Below are 14,167 nucleotides of genomic sequence, written 5' to 3' on the forward strand. Positions count from 1 at the left end.
TTTAAAATGCCTCGTGCCTGCAGATCTGTAAAACAACCACTCTGCATTATCTCTTAAATGACAGGAGTTGATGGTATCGCTAGAAATACTTTTCACTTCATTTTGCTCCAGCAGTTCCGTTTAACAGGCCGTAAGTTGTTCTGCGCACTGTATTTGCCTCAGCCCAATAACCAGCACTATCCAGAGGAAATAGGTGGGATTCTCCCTGAAAATGCATTTCGCTATCAACTTCTCATCAAAAGCTGATGAAACCTCTCCTGCATGTAAAGGTCTTACATAGAAAAGCCCATATTCACCCTAAAGTCAAGCTTTGAACGTCAGACTTTGTTTCTTCGCCCATGTGTTCTAAACTTAAGGAGACAATTAACTTCTAATGTATAAGACCACGTATATTCTGGTCCCACTGGATCGGTTAAGTGAATTATCTCTTTTCAAGGAGCAAAAATAGGAGAGAGAATAATGCTTTGAGGAGTGTTGGACAGCATTTTCCTGTCAAAAGATGTTTCAGTGAACATCTTACACGTGAGCAGGAGCTCTGTAACAAGGAATCAAGTATATCCACCTACGGATGCTTTGCACAGGAGTAACTCCTACCACTAATGAGAAAGAAATAGCTGCCGACTCCTTTTGGCACTGGAGGAGTCGCTCTACCTGCCTCAACTTCTTACGCTTATTACAGGGGAACCTAAGAATTAGGAACTTACCGTCAAAAAGCAATTACCCCTACATACTCCAATGGTTATTTTTATAATTGCTGAAATGTAACTGTAAGTTTCAAATTCTAGTCTTAAGATTTTGAGTGATTATGTGAATTTTAACAAAACAGGAAAAGAAAAAAGGAAAAGTTCGTAAGAAAGAAGTGACTTATTATGTGTGAAAAGGGAAAAAAACCCACTATTAGGTTTCTGATGAACAGAGTTCCTTAAAATCAACTCCTTTTGGTTAAAGGAAACTTAACTTTGGAAGGGTAAAGCTTGCTATAACGGGATTATGTATTTACACTGCCCCAGCACAAAGACAACCGAGTCACATCGCAAAACTCCAATGTTCTCGGCTTTAACAGCAACACAAAACCAGTTTGTGCCCCTGAACAGCACCCATTCTCTACAGCAGCTTTTATTAAAAAGTGTAACAGTTAAAGAATGCGTATAAAACTAAATCTAATTAGTGACTTTAACCCTTTAAAAACAGGCATCCAAAATAGACTTTCTGCAATATCCGCAGCTCCTACGCAGCTATATACACCATCCTCAGGAACAAGAATCAAAGCCGGCTTTAAAGGAAAGCCAAGTGCCACCTTCAGATGAAGGGTTTCCTGAATCGTTTCCCCTTCCACCACATACTACATCCCAAAAAAGCCTAATACATCTTCGATTTATTTCTTAAACAAAGGGCAAACTGAGCAGCAAACCTAGGGCAAGTCACCAAAGCGTGACCAGACAAACCATTTCTGCAGCCCAGAATTGTTCCAGAGCCCATAGAACGGTTTGGGTTGGAAGGGACCTTAATGATCATCCAGTTCCAACCCCCTGCCACGGGCAGGGACACCCGGTTCTCTTACTTTTTCACTTTTTTTTACACTCAGAAGACAAGCGACCTGGTCATCTCACTTTTCCAGCCCACAACATTTGTGTTGCTCGGGCAAGGGGCAAGAGGAAGGACCTCTGCATATAACCATGGGGGTTTCCATTCACGTCGGACTTATTAAAAAAAAAAAAAAAAAAAAAAAGAGAAAAATTCTAGTTTTGGCCCTAAACTTTGACAGTCTCTGGAGACAAAAAAAAAAGAAAAAAAAAAAAAAAAGAGGGGAAAAAAAGAAAAAGGCCGGTGTCATATTCTTGCCAGCAGGTTTCTCTCCCCCGGGCCTGCTGCAGCCGCCGGGCGCAGGGACGGAATCGCAGACCCGTCGGCAGCTCTGAGTCGCCAACATCGGCCTCCGCCGCCCATCGCCGACCGGCCGATATATCGCCCATCGCACGAACCAACCCCCGATCGCCGCGAGCAACCGCCCCCGAACGCCACCGCCGCCGGCGCCCCCGGGGAGGGGGGGGACAAGGGAGACTACCCGGGGCCTCCCCCGCCTCCACACCCAAACCCCTGCGCAGAAACACCGCGCCCGGCCGCGGAGCCTCCCGCGGACGCGGGGCCCGAGGCACCGGGGGGACACGGACGGTGGATGGGGGGGGCTCCCGCCGCGCCTCCCCGAGACAAAGCGGGCCGTGGGGCCGGGAGGAGCGGGCCGCGACGGGCCCGTCCCGTCCCCCGGCTGCACAGGCCGGGCCCCCCGGGGCCGGGCCCCGGCGGCGGCCGAGGGCCGGGCCGCCAGGAGGAGGGCGAAGGCCGCCGTCCGGAAGCGAGAGGTAAACCCAGGGCCCGTCGTTGAGGAGAGGCGGCGGGGAAGGGTCCGGCGGCCCAGGAAGGGGGGAGCAGCGCCGAGCAGCGGGGGGCTCCGGCGCCGCGGTCCCGGGGGTGGAGCCGCAGGCCCCCGTGGGGAGAGAGGGAGGGAGGGAGGCGCCGGCCGCCCCCGTACCTGAGCCCGCCGTCGGTCCCCCTCAGCGGCGGCGGCCCCGGGCTGCCCGTCAGCGGAGCGCCGAGCGGCCCGGCGCGGGGGGCAGAGCGGAAGGGGGGCGGCGAGCAGAGCGCAGCACCCCGCGGCCAGCACCTGCCGCCCGCCTCTTCGCTCCGCTCGTTGGCTGCGGCCGACGCCGCCTTCGCAGCGATTGGGCACAGCGCCCGTGAGCGGCGGCGGGCGCGCCCCATGGCGAAGGCGGTCACCAAACAACAAGGCGAGGGCGTGCGTTGATTGGTGGGTTGCTCTGGGTAACGGCCCGCCCACCAACAGGCGGGGCGGCCGGTCGCGCTCACGTCGCTCAGTCACTGCCCGCCAATAGCGCACGGCCGCTGGGAGACGGCGGCCCGCCCCCGGATGCTATTGGCTGAGAGAGGGGCAAGGCGGGCTCCCATAGGCGGCGCGGGGTGCCCGTCAAGTCCCCGCGGCTGTGCGCTCCGGCGAGGGCGCGGGGCGGTGAGTACGTGAGGAGCCGCACAGCAGCGCGCGGGGGTGGGGGGGGCGCTGCGGACGCCCTGCGCCAATGGGGCGGGGAGGGACCGGCCGGGGGCGGCCCGACGGCGGCCCGGCAGGAGGGCGCCGGGCCCGCGGGGGGGCTGTCGTTAACCTTCGCCGGGTCCCCCAGCCTGCAGGCAGCGGCCCCGGGGCCGTAGCGTTGCAGGCTGAGGGGGTTCACCCTGAGGCGGACCCGCACAGGCCCGAGCAGCGGCCTGACAGGGCGGCCGCAGCCCCTCTGCTCCTGAGGAGAACCTGGAGCGGTGGCGGGGGCAGAAGGGCGTTAAAGACGGCACATGTCACGTCACAGACGGTGGCAGGGTCTCCCCCGGCCTCACCTGGCACCTCGCCCCTGCAGGGAGGGGCAGCCGCCCAGGGACCCGAGGAACCACAGCACCTGGTGAGGGAAATGAACGTAGAAATAAAAGATCAGGTGTGCAGCTGGAAGGTGCTTAAGCTCTCACGATATTCAGGTAGTAGTTTGAGGCTCCTTGTAGACTCCAGTACCTGGAGCTTTAAAAAAAAATAAATAAGTTAACCATTCGCTACTGACAGTGCGCCAACTGTCTCTCTCCACACCAGGTCATGCTCTCAAAGAAGGGGGATTTCCCTCCACCAAGTTCCCGTTCCCCCACAGAAGATAGAGCAGCACCATGCTGTTATGGGAGCCTGGTTTGGGACAAGGGATGGGGGCCCTTCTCCTGCCAGCAGCCCCCACCCAGCCCTGCGGATCCCCCTTCTGGGGGCTGCGGCGAGTACCTGTGCCCTGAGCTCAGCCATCGGCAGCACCACCACAGGTAGCTCTTTCCAAAGTGGCTACAATTACAGGAGCATGGAAGCCTGCCAGGATGAAGAACTATCAGGGCATTTTTTTAATTTGTGCTCAATTAAGCCCCACAGACCATAGATTGCGTACACTTGCTGGGAAGCAAGGTAGGAATTCCCAAAATAGAAGAAAGATCCAAGATCCTTGTGTTGGGTTTTTTGCAGTGTTGTCATTCTTGCTTCCCCATTCGTTATCCATAAAACATTTATTTTACCAAATCACATATTGGATATTTACTCCAGAACTTCACACTGTACGCATTTCCCATATACAAGTATGGATGGGAAATGAAGCACCATCCTAAAAATCTGAGAATCATCAGAACATTACACTGAAACCTATGTAGGAAAACAAAGTTTGTTTTCCAAATAACAAAACCAGTAATACTAAGGAACTCATTCCAATAGGTTCTTTCAATTTAAATACACACACTTCCTCCAATTTCATCCACTCAACCCAAATTCTTCTCATCACAATATAGATTAAAACTTAGATGGGCAAATTCACTGCAATTGAACATGTTTAATGTTAACACTAACCTTAACATAAAGAGGGCAGATTAAGCAGCAGTTGCACAGTTTCACAGCTTCTGCTTTCAGCATCTTAAATGCTTGCGTTTTCTTCATTTATTTCATTTGCATTTGTTTATGAAAACCTCAGTGTTTTAATTTATTCCTCTGGTTTGATACGGAGATCCTCGCACTACTTGCTACAAACACCTCCAATACGATGCATGACGTGGCAAGTGGTAACAATTTGGGTCTTGTTCATTAAATGCGCAGGCAATTCCAATTACCAGTTGATAACGTGGATTTCACTACTGTGGAAGTCTAACATAAGTTATGCCCCAGAAAAGAGATTCTGGGAGTCTGTTTTTTTCAGTTGAACATAACATAAGCCTTTCCCTAGGGCCTAGAAGCAGATACTTTGAAGACCAGAATATCAAATTAGTATTTTCCCCGTTTTCTTCATAGTGAAAAATCATAATGGAAATAATAGGCATTAGAAAATAAAAGGCTTAGCATAATGGAACATAAATACAAATTTATGCACAAACAAGTAGGTCTGGAAACCTGCTTCAGATAAAAAGAATTAAAGGAAAACAGTCAACATTTTCATCTGAAAAGATATTTATTTTGAGAACTTCAACTTGCACATTGTACAAAAAAATTGACAAATTCAGCAAAAAACCCTATAAAACGCATTTTTTTTTCCTAACATATTAACATTATAATTTTAAAAGGGTTAAGAAAACCAAAAATAGGCACATTTGTTCCAGTCTGTCTGCAGTAAAGTGTGATTAAAAACATCCCTGTCTTGTTGAGGTATTAAACTGCAAACTTTGGTAATGGTAGAAAAAGACAACCCATTCACAAAAGCACGCCTTCTCGGTGTCATGGACAATAAACACAGTATTTCATTAAAAAAAAAGTCAGAATTGGTTATTCTCCATTTCAGATAGAAATGCAATGAAACAAAGGAAAAAGAGAGTCGTGTTACCATAATACACCTAGCATTAGGAGGAAACCTGAAAGTTTGCAAATCCGTGCTAATCGTATACAACTACAGTGTTATATTTTACCCAAAAAATAAAATCCGGTTGGCAAGTTTAAACAATTCAGTGCTTATGAAAAAAATATATATATGGTGATTCAGAGCCCAGTCTTTCAGAAAAGGACAAAAGGCACTTAAGAATGGCTTTAGTATATTCCACAATGGCATTTCTGGATAGAAGACAGCACCTGGCTGAACAAATAGTTCCCTAATCAGAAAGAAGTCCAGCTGAGGTAGTACTTCATATTGCTCCAGCCACTTGGCTATACACAAGCAGCTTTTTTTTTTTCCCCAATATACAAAATGAGCAGGAAATGGCTTTTGATGGGTTTGTCAAATGTATAAAAACCAGTTCTTTAAAAAAAAAAAAAAAAAAGGCAAATACCCACTTGTGGTAAAAAGTTCATAAGCCAGGAACCATCTTGTACAAACTGAGTGTCAAAATGCTGCCAAGGCGATGCACACGTTTACCTTTATGGCCAAATCCCCAAACATTGAAGATTGTTCTAGCAACTAAGCCATTTTTTGGAATAGGAAGAAACAAAAAAGAAAAGAAGGGGCACTCCGAGAACTTTCATAATCATTAGCAGCCTTACCGGAAGCACTTTGTAAATCCATAAAAAAAGAAGTTTTGTGCTGATGAATGGCAGTTTTGAGGGGGGGGCAGCAAAAATGCAATGCAAAATTCAACGTTTAGAACAGAAACAAAACCCACGAACATACAAAAGGATATTCCTTGAAGTTTATAGTTTTTTTAAAAACAAGGAAGACATTAAACTTTTTTAGGGGTCTGGGAAAACACAGACTACTGTTTGTTTTTGTTTTTTTTTTTTTAAATTAAGCCCATTGAAAACTCATTAATAAGTTTGAATAAAAGAAAATTAGAAGTGCTTTACAGAATCACCGTCCATTGCCGTATCCAGGAAAGAGCTGAGTTAGAACGGTCTGCAGTGTCTCATTCACTTGCATGGTATAATTTTTGCCAAGATCGTAGCGGCAGGCTGGACAACTGTACACATCCGCTTTGAAGGATCTATCCAAACAATCCTGGTGAAGAACAAGAGAAATAATTGGTCAAGAAAGAGAGCTGTGCCGGTTAGCTTATTCTACAAAGCCCACAATGGAAAAAATAAGATTCCTTTTATCTCGTAGGTCAGCCAGGTAGTGACCAGAGCTGAGAAAAGCCGAGAGCAAGGCAAGGCTGGCAGCTGGAGAGAAAACTTCCTTTGTTACATGCAATAGCACCTGCACTTCAACAGAGCACGTTAGTCATGGACACAGTATTTCAGTATATGGTACTCTTTCATTCAATTAAATTTCTAAAGATCAAGAATTCCCCTGCAGCTGTTGAAGACTGTTGGAGCTTCTGCAAAAACACTTCACATCCCTCATCAAAAACCAAAGCCCCCTACCCTCTGTAACCCTGTCGAACCCATCAGTGTCACCTAGAGCCATTACTGAGCCAGCAGAGAAGCTCCATCGTCTTTTAAAGGAATTGGATAGTAGTAATACAACGGTGGGATTTTCTTTAAGGCACAGACCTCTATACCAAAGAACTTTCATCAAATCAGGGGACGTGGTTTAGCGGTGGGTTTGGCAGTGTTGGGTTGATGGTTGGACTCGATCTTAGAAGTCCTTTCCAACCTAGACAGTTCTGTGATTCTGTAAAGTGCTAGAAGACTAACTACTGGCAAAACCCCCCAGACCTACATACACCCCACCACCTCTCCCCACTGAACGAGTCAGCTCAAGGCTTGTTGGCTCCACAGACCTCGACAGAAGAGTTGTTTCAATTGCTCACCTTGCACACGTTGTGTTGGCACACGGTTGTGACTGGCCGAAACACAACCTCCTGACAGCAGATACACAAGAAGGCCTCTTCGACTTTATTTAGAAATTTCTGTGAAGACAACACACGAATCAACTGATTGCTACCGCTCTCCGAAAGATACAGCCAAAAAAAAAAAAGCCGCCCCACATTAAATGCAAGGGATTACTTTAGACATAGAAAATTTTTCTACAAGGATAAAAATAGTCACATTAAGAAGTTCTTATCCTACTTACTGACCTCAAATATAATACTTTAAATCTATGCTAGGGATGTCTACACTGAAAAAGAATTCTATAGGTCTGAGGCTGTTTCTTTATGCAGGCAAAAGATCTGTGTCTGGGGATAGTACACTAATTAATGGTCACTTTATTTCTGTAAAGAAAAGCATGACATACCGGTCCGTCTTTGAGAGCTTCTAGTACCTCATTCCACAGTTTTTCATTGGATTCATCACTTTTTATAAGAGATTTTTGCTGAGATGTCAGCTTGTATGGCTCAACTTTAGTTTTCTTTGGAGTCCCTGTAGGAGAGGTAATGAGCTTTTCCTCCCCACCTGAAAGAAAACACAGCAACTTCTTAAACAAATAAATGAAAAGCAACCAGAAAAGAGTAACTAGATAAAACGCACAAAAACCTACAAGGCTTTCTATATGCACTTGCCTACTCCACAAACCTGCTGATTTCCTTTTCCTCTTTCCTTTCCCCGGGGTATCAAACTCATCATCTCCATTATTTTCTTTTTCCTTATCTTTGTTTGCAACAGCTTCCAAATACCCTTCAGGATACTACAGGAAAACACAAAACAAAAAGCATCCAATGCAAACACGCCCATTCGTAGACTTACAGACTATTACAGGTCGGAAGAATGACCTCTGGAGAGCTGCTCTGGGGCTCTCTAGTTTCAGCAATAGATCCCTGCTCTTGCAAAGCTTTTATTCAGACTGTTAGTCTGAATCTTTCTAGTCTGTACTAGAAAGTAAGTTTTTTCCATTTAGCCTCCTGATGTAAAAAGAAAGCAAACCACCCACAAGACTGAAAGCACTCGTGCCCCACTCAGTGTAAGGGGGCCCATCTCAATTCTTACACAACAATCAATAAGAATGTATAATAGAAGAATTCCTGCTGTCCGTCAGGTTCATTGTCCAAGGGAACCCTGATGATGTTCTAAAAAAGTACCTGCATTGTTAGGCCGAGCTTTTTCATCCTGTCCTTTCCTTCCTTGGTCCAAGGAGCAGGTTCTTCATCATCCCTCCTAAGTAAGTAACGCCACACTAGAAATCCAGATTTCCCTGTCTCGGGCCAGTATTTCACAACCTAAAAAAAGTCAGATGCAAGTCCATCATACACTGTAAAAACCCATTGGCCATAACCCAATTCTCCTAATTCAGCAGGGGAATTCAAATCCTTCTTACCTTATATATTCCATCATATCTGTTCCCTTCTACAGGAGCGTATTTGCTATGTTTGCCTCCTTTTACATTCCTCACTACTCGGACTGGTTTTCCGGCTCTCCAGTCCTTGGCTTCAGCTCCATTTTTGTCGTTGATGGGGGCACTGCAGTTCAGAGCCAAAGCTCTGCAAGAGAAAGTCCAATCGACTTAGTGAATTTACCAGGCAGAGCCCTTCAGAATCAGAGGGAGGACGGAGCAAAGCAAAGCTTGCATGGTAGACCAGCTACTAGGAACTAATAAGTTTAAACTGTGCCATTCTACTCAGAAGAATACATTGAGACAGTTGAGTACAATACTAGGAGTAGCAGCATATTGGCATTGTGCTGAACCACAGCAACGGCTACCAAAAACCTGCAAGCTGCTGCCTCTTTGCAGGTACAGGAGCCCCTTCTGAATCTCTTCCGAGGAAAAAGGATGTAACCAGGCTTTTTATTAGTTTATCTTAACTAGCGACACTATCAAGTATCTTGTATAACACCAAGAACTCTGGGAGATGGTAATTAAGCTTGCTGACTGGAAGCCACATTTTAAATACATTGATTATTCATTACATCACCCTAATTTAATTGAACTGACCACCTCCTCCACGCAAATCCACACTTATTTTTAAGAGTAACAGTTCAGAATTACAAGTGATCTGGTCTCACAAGGTGACCAGTGGCTGCACAGGTCTTCAGGAGAGAGTATGAAAACGTCTACACTAATTTATAACTCTGTTCCTTAAATCTTAGTCAATATTAAACATGAGACTAATACCATTTACAATTCTGTTTCGTTAATTCATTCACTGTAAGAAGCATTTCCATTGTGCAACTGATCTGCAGCCTACAACACAGTTGAAACCTAATTTTGACAGTTTTCCCACTTCACCAGTTTCTTTTGGAAACAGGACAAACAATTTTTCAGGTTGACAACTGCCAACTACTAAAGTTAGGAACGGAGCGCGAACATTGCTGACCTGTTCATATTGGTGAGTTTTTGATCACAAGACTGTTCTGCTGTGCGTTTGTTTCCAGAAAGATCACGCCCTCCGCTCCCTGTATATGTGAAGGAATTTCCATGATCCTGAAACGTATATGGATGGTTTCGACACATTCATAAAAAAATTATTCAATAATTCAATAAAAGGAGAATAGTCTTCCAATTAAGTAGCCTTAATACGGAAAGAAGGAAAGATGCTTCCTCCATTTAAGCTCCCAGACTCAGTTAGTCTACGGTCCTCCCTTATATTGCCAAGAGAAGAGAGGGGGCGTGACAACTGTTGTCTTGTCACACACCTTAACAGAACCCCTGCCAAGAGAGCAGCACGCTGCTCGCACAGGGTCTGCCTGGGGGTGCAGGGGCACGTTCCAGAGAAGGGTAACGTCGCAGTGCAAGTACTGAAGCACGAGGTGCATGACTCCGCAGTCAGAATTCAGACTTGGAATGGCTCCTGAGATTCATAGCTCTGTCCATGAGTCCTAACAGGCATTTGGGGTGAAGAGGAGCAGGCTGGTAACACGCCGGTGACCCACAAGCAGGATGAGCAGCGGAGCCTGGTACAGCCTAGTAAGGTTAGGTTTGGCCAGCAGAACATAAAGGTGCATCCAGAAGTAGGGCTCTGTCCCTAGTTTTGCCCTGAACACTCCCCTGGCACATGAAAATCTGGCAGCACGTACCGTGAGACTGTTCACGGATGCAATGCAGACCCTGGAAAGGCAGCTAAGGACTCTTGGATTAAAAGCTGACACATGGATATTAAACTTAATTCAGATGATCCCGTTTCTCAGGTTGGCACATATTACCAGACTCTGCCTAGTTTTCTTTTGCCTAATATTCCTTCGCCTAGTTTTCTTCTGAAGAACATAGGGATCGTCGAGACGGGTAAATGATACAGAGTGTAAAAAGTAATTACGGTCAGGTCTGTAACAAGGAGTTAGTTTTGTTCTCAGACATAAATAATCAAGATTCACTTACTATGTCGTCTTCATAGCCTCCTGCCAGAACCAAGGAATAGGCGCCATCGTTACTTCTGCCATGGATACCTGCGACGTGGGGCCTGTGAACACCGGATTCGCTCACCTAGGGCAAAAATAAAGTTTGCTGGGCAACTGCTGTCAACAGGCTACGAACAATATGACTGCCCATTGGTCTTGGAACTAAATTAACTAATAGTACTATTTCAGATTTGGTTTGCATAGATTACAGTGCGAAATTGTGTTCTCACCACTGTCCTCCAAAAAGCCTCAGGCAGAGGAAAGAAAAAATACTTTAAAAAAAAAATAAGCCACTGAATATTTCAGTAAATTGAATGCATGGATATTTTTTTCGTGATGTTAATTTAGAAATTTGGATCTTTTTCACTGAGATTGCTTATTAAAAGCTCCGGGAATTTTAGAGTGATGTAGATATTAAATGCTTGTATAAGGGGATAGGTTTTGAAAGGCTTGCAATAGCAGCCTGCATCTAATACTTGAAAACAAGATACGGGTAGTGCAGGGCTTTTTCTTCCCCAACTTTCGTACAGGATGAGAAAACCTGTTTAATATATCTAGGTACCTGACAGAGACCCTTACCAGCAGAACAAGAGGGAGATACCACACACCTCCAGAACAAACTACTGGAAACAAACACATTGGTTTGGGGGTTTTGAATCACCGAGAAAAGGACTAAAGAAAAAAACCACTTGAAATGCCTGGACAATGCGGCATTAGTTATGGAACACTTGACCTAGACAAAGCCAGAATTCTTTCCTTTCTGCACTTACACGTCCAGTGACATACACTCCAAGATTAACTGTTTCAGGTGCCGTGGAAGAGCTGGATCATTCCCATTTTTCCCTACAGGGGCTCAGGCCAGGATTCAGCTTCATACCTGAACTCGGAACTTCCACATGGTGCCGACCGGAATCCCAGGAATTGGTCCATAGTGGTTCGAGGGGACAATGGTACATTCCTTTGTGCGACCAACACATGCCATACCCTGTTTCATAGAGCAAGACCGATCAGCCAAGAATTACAAGGAAGTAACACACACTATTCTTCAAAATAAAATAGCTTTTGAACTGACCTTGCCCCAGTCTCTCCGCGAGGATGAATTAGCAGATGCCATCTTTTGTTTCTTTTTACTTTCTTTTAATTTCTCTCCTGCTAAAACCACCTCACTTGCATCATTTCGACATTCAGGGCAATACCTAAAATCAATTAAAATTAACTAGTAGCAAAGCCTTAAACTAAAAGGGAATTTCCTCAAAACATATGGAGTTATAATGTTACGATTTTGCCGTGTGAAACTAAACAGGACATGAAACAACTCTCCATGCTGGAATTAGACCTGCATTAGCCAATGTCCTTACACAATCTTCTAACCCATTGCAGATGTGTCAGGAAAACAGCTGTATCATAAAAACATTGTATAAAATGATGAAGTAGGACACAAGGAATAAAACAGTATATTTCACTACTTATATGTATATAGATACATTTCCCTATCTATATCTCTCACCACATGTATTTCACATATAAAACAGTACATATCACCAGCCTAACATGGTGACGGGGCCTGTGCACTGCCTATAAGGAACCTACAAAAACCATTACCCAAGTTAAGCCTCCTGTCACCAGGTTTGCAGTTGGTTTATAGGTGGCTGCACTTCTCTTTGAACAGGCATAGAGATCCCAAAACGAGGAAAAGAAGTTTGAAAGCCACTGGCTTAAAAACATACTCTCACTAAACTGATGCTCAAGAAAAGCTATGAAGTCCTACCAAAAAAAAAAACCCACCCTAAAAACCACAGAGACATCTCTTCACCTCGTACGGTCACAGTGTTGCCAGCTAAGGGCAGCATGAAGCCCTAGACCTCACTTAGCGCTCCTAATTAGGTGGTAATTGCGATTCCTCACACACATACTTAGAACTTACCAGTCCTCATCATCTGGAATACTGCTAAGGGGAGGGTTGAGGCAGTAGATGTGGAAAGCCATATCGCACTCGTCACACATCAGCTGTTTATCTGGATCTTGTTTACCCCCACAGATATGGCAAGCGCAGATTCTGCAGGTCTTGTTGGGGTTGTCCTTACATGCTTTACACACAGGTCCATTTTGTCCTGTTAGCCAAAGGAAACCACAGTCTACTTCAGACTCCAGAAAGTGCCAAGATAGGCTGGAAATGGTCAAAGGAGTCACAACTATAAACGTCTTGAACTCAGACCCTTGATCCTCACAAAGACAATTATCAGAATATCACAAGGTAAGAATGAGACACGCAAGAACTACGCAACAGACTCACGCTTTAGTGGACCAGCACTAATTGGAGAAGCGGTGCCTGGTTCTTCAATTTTATAGATTTCATCCACTAATGTAATTCTGCAGTCATTCAAGGAATCACCGGCATCCCTATAAGGAGAAGTTCATAAAAGTCAAGATCAGACTTTGAAAGTATCCCACAGCGTGAATTCAGAGCTGTGCATATACGCCAGCAATGCAGACTGCTCTGGTATTAGTCCTGTATCACAAGAAACCTGCTACAGCATCACATCATCTAGGACAGTGGCATGACAGCGTCGCCACAAATCAAATCATTTTCATGCAATTAAAGCATACCCTCTCTTGACTCAATGAGAATCCAAGCACTTGTAGCATTCAGTTTATCATTAGTAACTGTTCTCCCTCTTTCAGACTAACACTTCTCATATTTTATAGTTAACAAGCCAGAATCGCTGTGGTGAGAGGAAAGAGGGGAATACTCTGGCAACCCTGTGAAGCTTACCTGAAACTTTCTAAAAAAAAAAATATTTTCTTTTTCCTGAAGCTGAGAGTCCCTTAGATGTAGGTTCATTTTCTCCTTTAGGAGAGAACTGGATATAAAGCTAGGGTTCAGCCTACGTTATCATATCTAGCACAAAATATTACACTGAAGTTTTTGCTAAACCATGACGGATAGTTAACAGCGTAGACATTTCTTTGCCTCTTAGCGTGTATGGGGCTTCACATCCTCCCAGCATTATATGAACCCACAGAGCAGCATGCCCTCTGGTTCCTTAAAGTCCAGTTCCTCCAGTGGAAGTTCATCAGAAGTGGGGTAGGAAGTCAATCGCCCAAGAAGCTCAGCCCAGCTTCCCTCCCCAGCACTGCCCTCGCATCATTTTTCTTGCATCAGTTTTTTCAGCAGAGTCACACAGACCTCATGAAAGCTTAAACAGAGTTGGGGAACTCAATTTATTCCATGTTATGAATTTGCTTACCCAAGTAATATCTTTGCATTTATCTCCTTGATCATTTTCGTCTCCCTTTTTTGCAGAATCTCCGCATCGTACCAAAAACCTCTCTCTTTTGGTTCATCGGGATTATAGTTGACCATCACCACCTGCCCTACCTCTAGCTGGTGCCACTTCAAAATAGTCCGTGCACGAGCCCGTACATCATTCGAACTCAATTCTACAACTCCATTCTCTGGATAAC

General features: G+C 45.2%; 2 protein-coding genes across 10 annotated transcripts in view; both read right to left on the reverse strand.

The window, feature by feature from the left end:
- Positions 1 to 2,812, reverse strand: part of KDM4B (lysine demethylase 4B) — a 94,964-nt gene extending 92,152 nt beyond the window's left edge. For 2 of the 8 annotated variants that reach the window (XM_074565816.1, XM_074565814.1), the window contains exon 1: positions 2,531 to 2,799. In XM_074565816.1, coding sequence (XP_074421917.1) covers positions 2,531 to 2,760 — 230 coding nt within the window. In that variant the 5' untranslated portion in view covers positions 2,761 to 2,799. Of the gene's footprint in view, positions 1 to 2,530 lie in introns of all 8 variants that reach the window. The other 6 variants (XM_074565815.1, XM_074565810.1, XM_074565811.1 and 3 more) reach the window with 5 other exon arrangements.
- A 2,190-nt stretch (positions 2,813 to 5,002) lies between these two features.
- Positions 5,003 to 14,167, reverse strand: part of UHRF1 (ubiquitin like with PHD and ring finger domains 1) — a 42,184-nt gene continuing 33,019 nt past the window's right edge. For both annotated transcript variants that reach the window (XM_074565818.1, XM_074565819.1), the window contains 13 exons: positions 13,951 to 14,166; positions 12,996 to 13,102; positions 12,627 to 12,813; positions 11,775 to 11,898; positions 11,580 to 11,687; positions 10,683 to 10,787; positions 9,685 to 9,791; positions 8,688 to 8,850; positions 8,452 to 8,589; positions 7,949 to 8,060; positions 7,671 to 7,828; positions 7,246 to 7,344; positions 5,003 to 6,491 (listed from right to left, as the gene is read on the reverse strand). In XM_074565818.1, the coding sequence (XP_074421919.1) occupies positions 6,345 to 6,491; positions 7,246 to 7,344; positions 7,671 to 7,828; positions 7,949 to 8,060; positions 8,452 to 8,589; positions 8,688 to 8,850; positions 9,685 to 9,791; positions 10,683 to 10,787; positions 11,580 to 11,687; positions 11,775 to 11,898; positions 12,627 to 12,813; positions 12,996 to 13,102; positions 13,951 to 14,166 (1,771 nt within the window). In that variant the 3' untranslated portion in view covers positions 5,003 to 6,344. The remainder of the gene's footprint in view (positions 6,492 to 7,245; positions 7,345 to 7,670; positions 7,829 to 7,948; positions 8,061 to 8,451; positions 8,590 to 8,687; positions 8,851 to 9,684; positions 9,792 to 10,682; positions 10,788 to 11,579; positions 11,688 to 11,774; positions 11,899 to 12,626; positions 12,814 to 12,995; positions 13,103 to 13,950; position 14,167) is intronic.

The sequence above is a fragment of the Larus michahellis genome, chromosome 23 (assembly GCF_964199755.1).
Source record: "Larus michahellis chromosome 23, bLarMic1.1, whole genome shotgun sequence".
In the NCBI taxonomy this organism is placed as follows: Eukaryota; Metazoa; Chordata; class Aves; order Charadriiformes; family Laridae; genus Larus; species Larus michahellis.